Consider the following 15353-nt stretch of genomic DNA (forward strand, 5'->3'; position numbering starts at 1 on the left):
TATTTGAAAGACAAATCTATATAATATATTTTTTAAATACAGAACTGAAAAAGCTGTAACCCCCCTCTTCTTGTTTCCCCTGTCCTGTACTCGCTCTCTGTGGTGGATGTAATAAATGTCGCTGGGTCTGTGTCTGCTTTGGCTGGAGCCAGCCCTTGGCATCCGCCCTGAGGGGGGTGGCCCAAGCAGGGACACGGGGACAAGGGGACCCTGGTACAGGACATCTGCCCCATCCCTGCTGAGGAGAGGATGAACCACCCAGCAGCCACCAGCCTCTGAAGGGAGAAGGGTGTTTGTGCTAAAATAGCTCCTTTTGAGGTGCTGTGGGGTCCCCTCGGCAGGTCCTCCAGGCTTCCAGCATCAGCTCCCAGGACAGCGGCGACGGTATCACAGGTCAGGGATGGAGTGGTCCATGGATGACTTCACCAGCCCTGACGAGAGCCTGAGCACAGGGAAGGGAGGTCAGTGGGGGGAAGTGGGGGGCCCTGTGGGTAGTGGGGGGTCCCTACAGCCCCTCATTCTCACCGCTTGACCATGTGCTCGTAGATCACAGTGGGGATGATGGTCAGTGTCACCACATTCCCAGCCCCTGCCAGCACCTCCATGAGCTGCTTATCCTGCGGGAGAGAGCGGGGGGTCCGTGGGGTGCCTGGCTTTGCTCAGTATCCCCCTCCCTCCTGCATGTCCTGCACCACCGGGGCACAGCCCTACCTTCATGCCGATGACGTTCTGGCCATTCACCTCACAGATGCAGTGGTGGGTGAGGAGCCCGTTGCGGGCAGCCGAGCTGTCCTTGGCCAGCGACACAATCTTCCCCTTCTTCACCACGATGCCGATGTGGCCGGTGCTGTCCTTGTGCACGGTCACGGTGCGCTGGAAAGGCCTGCAGGGAGACCACCATCAGTGCTGCCACCGGCACTGCCATCCCCACCGGTGCCACCACTTGCTCACCTGTCCCGAACCACCATGACGATCTTTTCGGGGTTCGCCTTCTTCAGCGCCCGCTGTGCCTTGTCACTGCTCCAGCCTGCACAGTTCCTGCCGTCGATCTGCAGCACCTGGTCCCCGAAGCGCAGCCCCACCAGCGCTGCCGGCGAGTTGGCCTTCACCAGCTGCACGAAGATGCCCTGGGGACACAGTGGAGTGGTGGCACAGGGACCAGTGGCCGTGCCCTGTGCCATGCCATCTGCACCCTGCTGTGCTGTGGCACGCTGTGACATTTAATGCCACACATCGCTGTGCCACGAGACAGTGCCATGTCACGCTGTGCTCTACTGTCATGCTTATGCCATGTCACATCATGCCCCATGCCGTGCCCAGCCCCATGCCAGCCCAGCCCCTCACCTGGTCGACGTTCTTCAGCTGCAGCCCCGTCTTGCCCCGCTCGTCCTTGCACAGGTGGATCTCCCGCACACCCGGCTTGATCTCTGCCCGCCGCAGCCCTGCGCTGTTCCCGCTCAGGGGGGCGACCAGCTGGCCTGGTTGGGGCCCAGCCGGGGTCAGAGCCTGCGGGGGAGCTGGGGGTCAGTGGGGACAGGGGGACACAAGGCCCTGTGCACCTCAACCCTTGGGAGAATATCCCTTTCCCAGGCAGGATGAGGAACCAGAGGGATCCCCATCACGGCATGGAGAGCCCACATGGGGCAGGGAGAGCTGCCAGCCCAGACACCTACGGCGCTGTCCTCTGTGTGCAGGTTCTTCTGGATCTCCTCACTGGACAGCGCCAGCCCCATGTAGTTCTCCAGCTCGGCCAGGTTGGGGTACAGCACAGGTGGCTCTGAGGGACAAACCGAGGGTGGTCTCAGCTCCTGGGGTCCCCAACCCACAGCTATTGCCCCCTCCCTCCCAGGAGCCCCCTGGGAACATGGGATAGCAAAGAGAGACCCCAAAATCCCATCCTCAACCCATGCATTGAGTTGGGGGCAGGTCTCAGCTGAGCCCCACCCACACTGAACAGCACTGCCCACCCAGACAGCCCCTGCACAGAGTGAGCCGATCATGCCCCACCTTACCAGTGCCTGAGGTGAGCTTCGGCTTCTCTGTCACCACTGTGGTGGCAGGGGTCCTCACCCCAGCCGCTGCCTGTGCCTGCCAAGAGACAGGGTCTGCTCAACGCTATGCCCCCCACCCTGGGGGGCCTCTGAGGTGAGACCCCACAGGGACCCATTGGGGTCTGCTCACCCCCTGTAACACTGCTGTGCTGGCACTGACCTGCAGGACCTGGTGGCCCTTCATGTCCTCCAGGGAGGGGTAGAGTGTTGCCATCGCTGCTGCTGTCTGGGGAGGACAGGGATGGGGTGGTTCAGGGACTGGGGTGCCTCTCTCCAAGCATCCCTCCCAGCCCCTGTGCTGGAGATGGGCTGTCACCTGGAATCTCCAGTGTGACTCAAGGCTATGTCACCAGGGCCACCACCACTTCCTGGTGGCTGGGTGCTGGGCACTGACACCTGGACATCACTCAGCTAGTGGCAGGTCCTGCTCCCCATGTTCACCTGCCCCACAGGGCCATCCCAACATCACCAACGTAGGGGAGCAGGATATCCCATGGGAATGGCCCCTTTGCCCCCTCATCAGACCCCTCTGCTCCCCATGTCCAGCTGGCCAGTGGGGCCATTCCAGCATTACCCAGAAACAGCAGTGAGATGTCCCATGGGAACAGCCCTTGTACACACCATCAGCCCCCTCTGCGCCTCATGTTGTGCCCAAGGATGTGCCCCCCAAACCTACTCTATGGCATTTCATGCCCCAAAAAGCATAAACCAAAACTCATGGTGTAGGGGCCAAATCCAGACCCAGCTCTGAGCCCTGCGGGAATCAGGCAGGATCCCACCCACAGCCCAGAGACAGCAGCAGCACCCAACAGACAAGACCAACCCCCCCACCCAAGTCCAACCCTGGGACCCATGGACTCACCTGCCAACAGCTCCCAGATCCTTGTGACACCCTCTGCCTGGCTCCTGGATTTTATAGCCAGACCCAGCCCAGGGAGGGGCCAGACAGCCTCAGCTGATTGCACTCCCGACAGGTAGGGCACAGGTGAGGAAGAGGAAGGTGAAGGCAACAATGCATAGAGCTCTGTCACTGCAGGAATGGAACAGGGATTGGGATAGGGACAGGGATGGCTTTCTGTAGGTTCGGGCATCCTGAGGGAGCAGGGATGGGGCTGTACGCCCCCCATGGTGGCCCACTCTCTCACTGCATCACTTCTCCTGCCAGCCCCAGCACTTGGCTTGGCCCCCCAACTGGGCCCCACCCCCCCATTATCATTCCTGAGCTCCACAGGCCCTGCTGGGGGAGCAAAGGGGGTTCCCCACCATGAGCCCCTGCGTGGGTGGTGGCTCCCACTGACACCTCTCTGCCCGGGCGCGTGGGGCTGACGCAGCCGTGACCGGGATCCCGTGTCCCACACCCTTCCAGCCGTCACCTGGGACATGTGCCAGGTGTGGGAGTCCCACGCTGCCGGTGGAGGAACTGAGCCGGCACAGAGCTCAGCATGGCGTGGCTGTGGCATCCCGATGCCATGGGCCATCACCATGGCACCTGGGGATCCAGCCCTCCAGCACGCACTGGTGACATTCTGCTGTTGGCAGTGGGGATGCCATGGGCCACTGTGGCCCCATGAGCCGGGCAGGGGGGTGCTGAGGGTGCTTGGGCAGGCCTGGAGCTGGTGGCACTGGCCCAGAGCTCCCTGGCACGGGGCCAGTCCCACCGTGGAGCCGCAGCCAGGCACGTCCCAGCTCCCTGTGCCTCCACTCCGGTGTGCCAGGCCAGGAGGAAGTGTTTTATTTACTGGTGTTATTTTTAGCTGGATGGTGCCCGGCTGCCTTGACCAGCCCAGGACAAGAACAACAGCCCGAGCGCCAGCAGCAGGGAGAGTCCTACACAGACAGGGAGGATTGTTCCCTGGAGTCTGTTTGTTCCCGGAAACCCTCATCCCCACAAAACCACAGCTGGAAGGACCCACGCCCCACCTGCATTCGTGGGTGCTGCAGGAGCCATGCAGGGGCTGAGGGCCCAAGGGCAGGGGGCTTCCCCCAGCCTCCCCCCTGCCCTGGCTTAGCCCCAGCCAGAAGCCACGGCACTGCCTGGCACCGGTTAATAATTAAAGCAAACAGCTTTGCAGGAAGAGAAACCCAAACTGGACTCAAGCTTCCACCCAGAAACGGCCACAGCAAAGGACACAGCAGGGTGCTGGTGCCCCACAAGCTCCTGTTCTGCTTAATTGAGTAGCAATTAAGGGCAGTGCTAATTCCTGCACAGCCCTGTGCAAGCACCAGTGATCCTGGATGCATCCCAGCGGCCGAGCTGCTCCCTCCAGGACCCATTACACACAAACTTTGCTTGGCAGCTGGGCCAGGCTGTGTTATTGATCGTGGCTGTGTTATCAGTCATGGCACACTGATCAAAGGTTGCCAGCAGAGCAGCCAGGCACTGGCCCACAGTGGTGCCCGAGCAGGTCCTACACACACAACACCCACAGCTGCAGCAGCGAAGCCCAAAGCAGGGGATGTGCTGTGCCCCATGTGCCATGTCCAGCTTTCAAAAAGGACTGAAATAAATCCAGGGAGATGTATGCACAGGGTTCCCTGGAGCTGCAAGGACCCTGGGAACATGCATCCATCTGCCCTTCATGCTTCCAGTCTGGGCTGAGTCACAGCCACAAGGGCACAACGCTTAACAGGTTATGGTGAGGCAATTAATTATGCAAATTCCAGCGGGCCAGCATCACCACCCCACAGAGCACAGGAGCCCCAGGCATCCCACTGTGCTCCCAGGGCCGAGCACCTGAGCCTCATACTAAGGCACAGCAGCACAGCACAACAACCCTGGCACAGCACCCCATGAGCTGGCACGGCACCCACAGCACCCCATGAGCTGGCACAGCACCCACAGCACCCCACGAGCCTGGCACAGCACCCTACAAAACCAGAGCAGCACCCAAAGCACCCTACACAGCACCCACGGCACCCCATGAGCCCAGCCCAGCCCCTGCTGCGCTGAGCGACAGACGGGCGAGGGAAAAACCTCCAGGACACAGGGCTGAGAAAAGCCAGCATAAAGCGTTTTTATTGCGATCATAAACTGGATACCTTTGTGCGGCGGAGAAGGAAGTGACCGGCGGGAATTTGTTACCAATGGACTGGGCAGGGCAGAGGGAGGGGGCACAGGGGACAGCTATGCGTCCTGTGACACCAGGCAAGCAGCGATGACCAGCATCAGGTGGCAGGAGAGACCGGGCAGGTGTGCTCAGAGCAGGGACAACGGGGGGCTGATGGCTCCTTTCCATGGGGAAGAAGGAGGACAGGGGCATTTTTGTTGAGTTGAGCCCTCACCACCTCCCCTGCAGACAGCACCTTCCCTTTGTCCAGTTTTCCTTTTTCTTTAAAGAAAGCTCCATGCTATGGGATTTTCAGGGTGTAGTGGAGCTCTGGTGGAAACCCAACTCCCTAAATCCAAAAGTGGTCTGGAGGGGAAGGCAGGCCCACCGTGAGATGGCAGGGTGAAGCAGGAGCAGAGCAGCCCTCCTTCCCCAGAGCAAACCCACAATGCCCACAGTGATGCTCCTGGGGGAGCAGGGAAAGGCCAAGCTCCCTCGCTGTCCCATTCCAGGCAGAATTCCTATAAACAATCCTAGTGCTACCTTGCTCTCTGCATCCCTTCAGCCTCGACAACCTCACTCTGCCTATGGCTTTTGCAGCAGCAGCAATTTCTGGTTTGAAAACACCATAAATCTGCACCAAAACGAGTAACTAACAGGGTTCCTTTTGTTCAAATGACTCCTATCTAAGGTCAGCCCATATGCGTGCTACTGGGAAAACATAGTCTACACCTGGAACAAAAATAAGATTAAGAACTTGACCCAAAAAGAGTTGAGGTTTACGGCGTATAGTTTAAAAAGACATAAAAACACGATACAAGGAGGAAGAGTCAGACGCAAAGCTTAGTGACCAAAGGCATTCAATCAAGGTGTAAGGTTATACAATGAGTGTAGTGGACTATCAGGAAAAGCTCCGTACAAAGTCATGTGCACTCTTCTTGAAGCTGAGATTCTGGATTCCTCCATGTGCCAAACCTGTGGGGAGAGAGGAGAGGCAGCGTGACAGAGCTGCCTGCCCAGCTGAGGAGGAGGAGGAGGAGGAGGAGGGAACGTGCCCAGGGCATGGCAGCCTCCACACAAACCACACCAGGCCCTCAGGGCAGCAGTCAAGCCCCAAGTGATCACAGGGGGGAGCACAGCCCCACCCTGCCCACACCATGGGGACCACACACCCCAGAGCAGAGCCCCACAGAATCACAGAATGGGCTGGGTTGGAAGGGACCTTAAAGACCCATCTTGTTCCAGCATTCTGGCACAGGTGTGCCAGGACAGGCACACCTTCCACTAGACCAGGTTGCTCCAAGCCCCATCCAACCTGGCCTTGGATACTTCCCGAGATGGGGCACCCACAATTTCTCTAGACAGCCTACGACAGGGCCTCTCCACCCTCACAGGGAAAAATATCTTCCTACTATCCAATCTAACCTTGCCCTGTCAGTGTGAAGCCGTTCTGCCTTGTGTAAAGTCCCTCTCCACCTCTCTTGGAGCCCCTTTAGGCTCTGGAAGGTCCTCCAAGGTTTCCCCAGAGCCTTCTCTTGTCCAGGCTGAGCAACTCCAACTCTCAGCCCATCTCCATAGAAGGAGTGCTCCAACCCTTGGGTCATACTCACAGCCTCCTGCCCACACCATCAGCCCTATGCCCTGGCAGCATGAGAGGCAGGAGGGGGTGCAGCAACAACACTCAGAACCCAAGGCACAAACAATTGGCACCACAACACCTCCATGACATGAACCCGCTCTGCCAGGCTGGGAAATTCGCATTTACCGCTGCAGTGATCTGAACCCCAGCTCACCAGACTCCCAAGAGCAACTTCTACCCACAGCTAGAGACCTACCTTGTCCTTCTCCTATTCCCCATTACCACCCACTCCCCCCCTCTTGCTCCCATCCCACCTCTCCACACTGTCCCAAGATCAAACACTGGGGCCTTGACCTGTCCCCAGTCCACACAGTCCCTGCCAGAAGCTGCCCCTCCTTACCCGAGGACAGGGTGCTGGGATGGGTCATTCCAATTTCATGAGCTCCACGTCAAAAATTAGAGTGGCGTTTGGTGGGATGATCCCTGGGTGGCCAGTAGAGCCATAGGCGTAATCTGGAGAGATGGTCATCTTTGCTCGCTGACCAACACTCATCTGGGGCAGGGACAGAAACACAGGGATGTCAGGAGATGGGCACAACTGCCAGTTGAGTGACAGGAGGGACACACATCTGTCCCCACTGCTTTCCCTACACTGGGCAAGAGCAAGGACCCAGGCTGCACAAACCAGAGGAACGGGAAGAATGTCAGGGGCAAAAGGTAGGCAGCACAGGCTGGAAAAGGAGCAGGGCTTGAGATGCCCTTCACATGAGGGAAGGCAGGGAATGCCAGGCCATTCCCTCCTGCCACCAGCATCCTTGTGTTTGTGTTGCCAGTGTGGCACAGAGTGAGCAGTGTCACGCGGGCAGGAGCCGAAGCTTTGCCGTGCCCACAGCGTGGGATCACAGCCTGGAGCTGCGCTGTGCCCACCAGCCCTCCCTCCGCGTGGGCTCCGGAGCCCAGGAGGCCTGAGCGCTCCCGCCGTGCTCCTCCAGAGCTGACTCAGTGCAGAAATGTCACCGCTGAGTCACCGACGTGCCGTAGGTGTTGCTGGGGCCTGGCCCGGCTCCATTCCTGCCAGCTGGCAGGTGGCAATGCAGAAGGTGATATTCACACCCACACCTCCCAGCGCCGAGGGGGTGGAACAGGGGAATAAAATAAAAAAATAATAAAACAGGGAACAAGCTGCATGCACACTGATTCCTGCCCACGCTGAAGCTCCCGGCGCAGCACAGCCTGGCGTGGGGAGCGCGAGGCGGAGGAGCTCCGGGCACCTGAGCAACTCCTTCCTCCCAGCCACGGATCACCTCCTGCTTGCCCATCACAAACTTGAACGGCTTGTTCCTGTCGCGGGAGGAATCGAACTTCTTCCCATCCTCCAGCATACCTGGGGAGAGAGATGGAGATGATGGTAATACAGGGACAGAGCCACACACACCAAGGTGAGATGCTGTGACCTGGCAGCTCGAGCAGGTGACAGTCACATGGCTCTGAGTCAAAGATGTGTCTCAGCTCATCCTCCTTTTCCCTGGGAAACACCTGTACAGGAAGGAAACCCCCAGGGCATCACCCATCCTAGGGCAGGGAAGGATGATTCTTAACTGTTTTGGCCCAAAGAGAAGTGCTCCTCTGGGCCAGAACCAAGGACTGACAGGGAAACAGATGGATGGAAGAAGAAAATCCTGCCCACCTTGCAGCACTACCGTCAGCCGTTTATCAGGCAGCAGGATCTGACCTTGTGCTTCCCATCCCACCAGAAAACACGCCTCTCACTCCTTGTCAGGCTTCCCCCTTCAGGCACCCAAAACATCGATGACACTCCAGAGCCCCATCTGGAGGCTGTGACTGGCCTCCAGCCCTGCCTGTGCCCAGCTGTGAGCTGCTGATCTAAGCCAAATCCCTCCTGGACCCAGGAATGACGATGGGGAGAGGCAGCACCAAGTGCTGGATGCGTGTGCATGGGGCAGCCCTCATTCCCCAGCATGAGCCAGGCTGATATCCCCAGAGCTAAATATAACTCCCCAACATGAGCTAAGGAGGAATTTCCTCCCCTCCCTTGCTCCCTGCCTGACCTTCTTGGGGAATCTTGAAGCTGGCGCTGCCTTATAGGAGCAGTAACTCCACCAGTCAGCTCCTATAAGGCAGTTCCAGCTCTGCATTAACACAGCCAGTGCCCTGTACAATAAACCCTGTGTGATAAGAGCAAAATTAAACTCTCTTCCAAATGCTTTTCATTTCTTCACTTCCCAAATAAGCCTGAAAAACCTGTTATCCTGACTGGAAACTGCTTTACAGTCTTGAAAAACCAAACTTCCTCAGGAAGGCATGGGGCAGTTTGACTTCCCTTTGCCAGGGTATGTGTGCAAGGGAAAATGTGTCTGTGAAAAAGATGGGATGGGGGACCTCAGCCCCTGCTTGCACTGTGACCAGAGGGAATGGTACACAGGGACCAGCAGCCACAGGGATGGGAAATGCTGAATGGAAAGAAGGGAATGGGAGAAAATACATCACTTTTGCAGGGGCAGCAAGCACCGAGACCTGTGGGCTCCTCTCAGGGAGTAGAATTAAGTTTTTTATTTAACAGACAGCAAAAATCCCTTCTCCAGGGTGTCGAGCGTCAGCTCAGCCGGTCACGCTGTAGCCCTGGACTTTGGAATAGTAAATCTGGAGTTCTCTCATTTCCTCCTTCCAGGATAAACCTCTTGTCGCTGAACATGCTTCCAGCTCTGTCTGGCACTGCTCCTTGCTGGCCTTCCTCCCGCCTGGCAGCAGGGACACAGGGCAGGCCATGCCGGCTGGCACCAGCAGCGCTGCCTGGCTGCGGCCCCAGCTGACCCCGACTCGGCTCTGAGCCCTCCGGCGCTGCAACGAGCCGGGGTGGCTGAGCAAGGACAGAGGGGACAGCTCTCTGCCACCCTTCTCCCTGGACACCCACCAAGGACAAACCCTGGGGGCCAAGCAGCACAACCCCCTGCTCGTCACAGCAAGCAGGGACTACTGGGATGCTCCTGGGGCATCCACAGCCTGCAGGAGTGCATCCCATTTGATGTCCTGACCAGGGGAATGCAGAGGCATCAGCAGCAGTGCAGGAGATGCTGCCAACCTTGCACAGGAGTGGACGGCGCTGCCCGACCCTGCTGCCAAGCTCACCTGTCCCAATCCAGCCTCAGGAAGCATTTCAGAGCTGGCAGCTCCCTGGCTGCAGAAGAGAGGGACTGATGGACTATGGTGGTTGCAGCAGCCTGAGGGATCAATCACTCAGCTCTCCCAGACCAGGATGGAGAAGGTCATATGTGGGAGTGTGTCCTAGCTCCCCAGCATGGGGCTGCCATGCTCCCCCATCATGCCAGTGGGTAAAACAAAGAGGCTCCAATGCTTCGGAGTCGGCATCCTCATCTCAGGAACTTCCTCTGCCCGCAAGCCTCCTGGGAGATTTCTCCAGCCCTGGACAAGTATGTGCAACCATTTGCTCATCCCTGCCATCCCTGAGCAAGGAGATAACGAGATCTGAAAGCTATTATGAAGGCAAAGCATCCTCTGACAAAAGCAGCAGCCCCAGCAGAGCCCCAGGAGCAGCAGACAGCCCCTGGCACATCCCAGCTCATCCAAGCCCCTGACAGGGCTCCATGCTTGTCACCCCCAGTCCTGCTAGGAGGACAGAGCCCACAGAGGTGGATTATGGAGACCCACTTGCCCTGGCTCCCGCCCTGAAGGATTTGAGCCCCCCTGAGATCCCAGCTGGGCTATATAGACCCCAAGGGGTCTCAGGGAATCACAGTGAGGAAGAGCAGGGAGCACTACTGTTGAGGCTGCAGCAGCCATGGGACAGAATGGGGGCTTGAGCATAGCCCCAGCCCCAGCTGGGCAGCGTGGCCCTGCCAGGTCTCTGCCACAGTTGGCAGGCAGGAGCTGGGAGACGCCGGCTGCAACGTGCGACTTGGCTCCGGGCCCCCCTGGGCGGGCAGAGGCGGCGGAGAGCAGTGCTGGAGCAGGCAGAGTCAGCCCTGGGACAAACCTGCCGGGTCGGGTTCTGCCGGGGGTGCAGAGCCCCACCCGCACCCCCTCCGTCCCCTCGGGGTGCTGATCCTTGGCACGGCCATTGCCCAGGGGCTCCGGCACAGAGCCAGCCTCCCTAGGAGAGGCAGGAAGAGACCAGAGCAGTGGGGCAGGCACCTCTGCTCCAGCTGGGACAAGATGGAAAACCCTTGCAAGAAGCCCTGGAATACCCAGCATGCTCCAAACCCCTGCTCAGGGCAGGGATGCCTGCATGAGGTTCAATCCTGCCCCCACCAGCACTCCCCATCACCAAGTCCACCCCATCATCACCCACAGCCCACCATTATTGAGGCCTGGCAGGACAGAGGACCCCAACGCAGGCAGGGAAGGGACTGCAGGAGACGGCGCTGAGCTCCCACAGCTGCCACAGCCATGGACCGGCAGTCGCACACCTTGGGAGGAAACACCTCACAACGGCAGGGCACTCGCTGAGCAGCGGGAGAGCAACGAGAGCAGCACCCAGAGCATCAAGAGCAGCACCATTGCCCCAGGGGTTGTGCACAGTCGCTAGGGAGGACAGCAGTCCCCTCGGTGCTATCCTGCTGGAGAAAGGCAGTTTTCCCCAGTATCCCTCTCTGCTCCAAGCCCACCTGCCTCAGAGACCCCACATGCTGAGTGTGTTTTGCCACGCAGGCAAACCCATTTGGCCAATCCATGTCAGACTTGCTCTTGTCCTGGCACTCCCCAGAATTAACCATGTACCCTCATTTCCCCTCCCGAAGTGCAGTGGGGTGCCCACAGTCTCCCCACACAACAGATCCCCCTGGCAAGAGCACTGCAGGACCCCCAAGTGTACAGCACCCCACTCTGCTCCCTGCTCTGACTCAGGGGGGCTCAGCTCTGTTGGCCCCCAACCCACATCCTCTCCCCACTGATTCACTCCCACACTCCCTTCCATCCCATGCCAGTTGCTGCAAGCAATCCTGAACACACCGTGCACATCGGGGAACTTTACCCTTGATTTAGTTCCTTTAAGAGCCCTACGTAGCAGATTTCACATCAAAGGCTCTTTCGGACACCCCATGGCATGAGCTCTCCAAAGAGACCCAAGACCTGGAAGGAAGGAGGGGCAACAGGTCCAATTCCACCAGCTCCCCCCATACATTTCCATCTCTGCAACCCCAGCATAAGAAACTGCCATCTCCTGCCAAGGAGGAGGCCCAGAGGTTGCTCTTCTCTCCACCTCTTTCCTCTGCACTGCCCTTCCACACCAGGGCTGTCTGTCCATCCTGGGATGCTCTTGGCAGGGCCAAGCCCCATGGAGCAGGAGCTTGGGCACAGACAGAAGCAGCACCAGCCACTGTCTGACCAAGCTGGCCCCCCACAGTCCCTCACCCTTGGATCACTGTTTTTTCCCCAAGTGGTTTTTACCCAAACCACTGTGCATCCATAACCCAGTACAGCGAGAGCTGCCTCCCGCACACCACAGGCTGGATCTCCCCAGCACTGGAGCAAAGGGCAGCCAGGGATGGAGCCAACACAGGGCTCTGGAAGGAGTCCTGGAGCTTGGCACCTCCAGCACTGCACTCTGCCACCATCCCTGATGTTGCTCTGGGATCAGTGAGCGCCACAACCGGGTCAGGAATCAAAGGTTTGTAAGGTTTCCCATGAGCCAAGCCCCGCTCCTGTCTCTGGCAGGGCTGGCTGCAGGAACCGCGCTGCTGATGCAGGGAATAGGCATCAGGGCCTGGAGGTGTTTGATTCCTGCTGCCTGCTGAGGCGGGGGGGCAGGAGCTGCCTGCAGACGGAACGGGGGTGGGGATAAAGGACAAATGGAGACAGTAATAACAAAAAAATAAAATAAAGGAAATTAGAGAACCCCTCCCAGGCGCAGCAGATCGCTGCTGCTGGGGAGGGTCCGTTGTGAGCGAGTCACCACGTAGCACTTTGCCTGAAACAACGTGACATGGGGACAGGATGCTGGTGACCCCAAGCAGATCTGCCGGGGTGGGGGCCAGAGTTGGGGAGAGTAGCCAAGCTCCAGCAGCGCCGCAGGAGGGGAGAGCCAGCGCAGGGAGCCAGAGGGTTGGGAGCCGAGAGGGCTGGCAGGCGGCAGGACTGGCCCACCGGGAGCCACTTGACTGCCTGCCAGCCTCTCTTTGTTCTTCCACCGGCAGAGGAAACGGGGCGGCCGGGCAGACCAAGCTGCTTCCTCTCCCTGCTGACGAGGGAACGGGAAGGACAGGGGAGATGGAGAAGCAGCAGATGGGCTGGATGCCCGCCGAGCCCTCCCGGCAGGCCGGGCCCCGCTCCGCAGAGAGGGGCACCCCCAGCCCCCCAAGGGGAGCACGGGGAGGCAAAAAGCACTGGGGCAGGAAGAGGAATTGGTTATTAGCAAAAACAGTCACAAATGAGTCGTTAACTCATTTTTACCACCCCGATGAGCCAACGCTGTACAAAAGGCAGGCGAGGGGGACAAGAGCCTCCAGAGTGACTCCCAAAGCATTTTTTGGGGTCCCAAGGTTGGCGTTTTTCCCCTCCAGCTTGCAGAAGGCTGCTGGAGGACATGACCCTCCCTGCCTTTGGGGCAACCCCTCATCGAAGCACTACCCTGACCACCAAACAACGCCCTGGTTACCCACACCAGGGTCCCCCCAAAAAACCCAGGATGCAGGTCTGGGGTGGCCCCACGGGTACCCCTGGTGTCACCCCACAAGGGAGAAGAGGCTGGGGCAGGACTGGGGAGGGCGACTGCACTCCTGCAGGGAGCTGTGCCAGGAGGGACCCCGCTCTGAAGAAGCGGACCCCAAAGCTCCCGGGGGGTGACTCACAGAGCCCGAGAGGGCTCTGGGCTCGGCCGCCCCACAGCCCGCGGGTCTCGGCTGCCCTGGGACCCCCCAGGGCTCTATCCGGGGTGCCCCCGCCTGCACCCTGGGGTCTCCTCTGGGTTGTTCCCCGGTGCACCCCCAAAAAGAAGGCTGGATACGTGTGAGAAAGGCCCCTCCATTGATAAGGCTGCAGGAGAGACGGGGACAACGGGGCCTCCCCACGGCCACGGGGCACCGACAGGACCCCCATCCCCACCCTGGGGCTCATCCGCGCCCCCCGGGAAAGGCCCCCGTGGCGGCCCGGACCCCTCTTTCCCCGTGGAGGGCCGCGGCCCATCCGAGCCGCCGGGGCCGGGGTCCCCGCAGGCAGCCGGGGGCGGGGGGGGCGGCAGGCCCCGCTCCCTCGGTGTCCGGGCCGGTCCGACCCTCCCGCCCCTCCGCTCCCGGGCTGGCGGGGCCGCCCCGCACTCACCCGTGTAGTGCACCACGCAGGTCTGGCCGCGCTTGGGGAACGTCCGCCCTGCGGGGAGACACGCGCCGTCACCCCGCGGCACCGGGACCGGCACCGGGACCCGCGGGGAGGGCAGGGAGAAGGGGTGGGGGGGAGCGGGCTCGCCGCGGCTCACCGTCGCCGGGGGCGATGGTCTCCACATGCACGCCCATGCCGGTGCCGGTGCCCCTCGCACCCGCAGCGCCCGCAGCCCGACGGAGGAGGGGCCGCGTGTGCGCAGCCGCGACGGTCACCGCCATAAAGCCCGCCCGTCACTTCCATAAAGCCCGCCCGCCCCGCCATGGAGCCCGCCCGTCACTTCCATAGATCCCGCCCGGCAGTGCCGCCCTGGCCGCCGCCATCTCCCGCCCCGCCGCCATCTCGGCACCGCGCCGTTGCCGGGGGAACGGAGGCCCGGCCCGAGGGACCCCCGGGCGCGGGGCCCTGCGGGCTTTGCCCCTTTATCGCCATTTCCAGCCCGCACAGCTGCGGTGTGCGTGGCCCAGCACAGAGTCACGGAGTCGGTTAGTTTGGAAAAGGCCTCTGAGATCACCGAGTTCAACCTGTGACCCAACACCACCCTGTCAACTAGAGCAGGGCACGGAGCGCCGTGTCCAGTCTTTCCTTCAACACCTTCAGGGATAGTGACTCCACCGCCTTGCTGGGCAGCCCATTCCAAGGTCTAACCACCCTTTCTGTGAAGGAATTTCACGTAATGTCCAACCTAAACCTCCCCTGGTGCATCCTAAGACCATGTCCTCTCGTCCTGTCCCTTTTTCCTCCGAACTGGACACAGTAAAGGGCTGCAGTGCAGATCCAGGGCTCCTTGAGAACCCCAGCGGCAAAGGCCAGCAGCATCCTGGCTTGTGCCCTCCCCAGTGTGGCCAGCAGGACCAGAGCAGTGCCCGTCCCCCGTGCTCGGTACTGCTGAGGCACCCCGAGTCCTGGCATCAGTTCTGGGCACCCCACTTCAAGAAGGACACTGAGAAGCTGGAGCGTGTCCAGGGAAGGGAATGGAGCTGGGAAAGGGTCTGGAGCACCAGCAGCCACTGAGGGAGCTGCGGGGGCTCGCACTGGAGAAAAGGAAGCTCAGTGCCTCCTTGTTCCCTACAACTCCCTGACAGGAGGGTGCAGCCGGGGGGGGGGGTCAGGCTCTGCTCCCAAGGAACAAGGGACAGGACAAGAAAAAATGCCTCAAGTTGTGCTAAGAGGAGGTTTAGGCTGGATATTGAGGAAATTTTATTCAAAAGGCTGATCAGACACTGGTGCAGGCTGCTCAGAGCAGTGGAGTCATCATTCCTCAAGGAATTTAAAAGACATGTGGATGTGGCACATGGGGACATGGTTTAGTGGTGGCCTTGGTCA

General features: G+C 60.0%; 2 protein-coding genes across 2 annotated transcripts; both read right to left on the reverse strand.

Annotated features, from left to right (window-relative positions):
- Positions 1–2: 2 nt before the first annotated feature.
- Positions 3–3182, reverse strand: SDCBP2 (syndecan binding protein 2). Its single transcript, XM_069034607.1, has 9 exons — positions 2914–3182; positions 2212–2277; positions 2013–2088; positions 1674–1777; positions 1345–1506; positions 952–1127; positions 712–883; positions 526–617; positions 3–442 (listed from the first exon to the last, which is right to left on the reverse strand). Exons 2-9 carry the CDS (start codon positions 2263–2265, stop codon positions 388–390), a joined length of 891 nt encoding a protein of 296 aa, XP_068890708.1. The 5' UTR covers positions 2266–2277; positions 2914–3182; the 3' UTR covers positions 3–387.
- Positions 3183–5041: 1859 nt separating this feature from the next.
- On the reverse strand, positions 5042–14234 carry FKBP1A (FKBP prolyl isomerase 1A). The gene is made up of 5 exons (XM_069034608.1): positions 14125–14234; positions 13971–14018; positions 7949–8061; positions 7078–7230; positions 5042–6073 (listed from the first exon to the last, which is right to left on the reverse strand). Exons 1-4 carry the CDS (start codon positions 14159–14161, stop codon positions 7102–7104), a joined length of 327 nt encoding a protein of 108 aa, XP_068890709.1. The 5' UTR covers positions 14162–14234; the 3' UTR covers positions 5042–6073; positions 7078–7101.
- Positions 14235–15353: the final 1119 nt, after the last annotated feature.

This window comes from Aphelocoma coerulescens, chromosome 20, assembly GCF_041296385.1.
Source record: "Aphelocoma coerulescens isolate FSJ_1873_10779 chromosome 20, UR_Acoe_1.0, whole genome shotgun sequence".
NCBI lineage: Eukaryota > Metazoa > Chordata > Aves > Passeriformes > Corvidae > Aphelocoma > Aphelocoma coerulescens.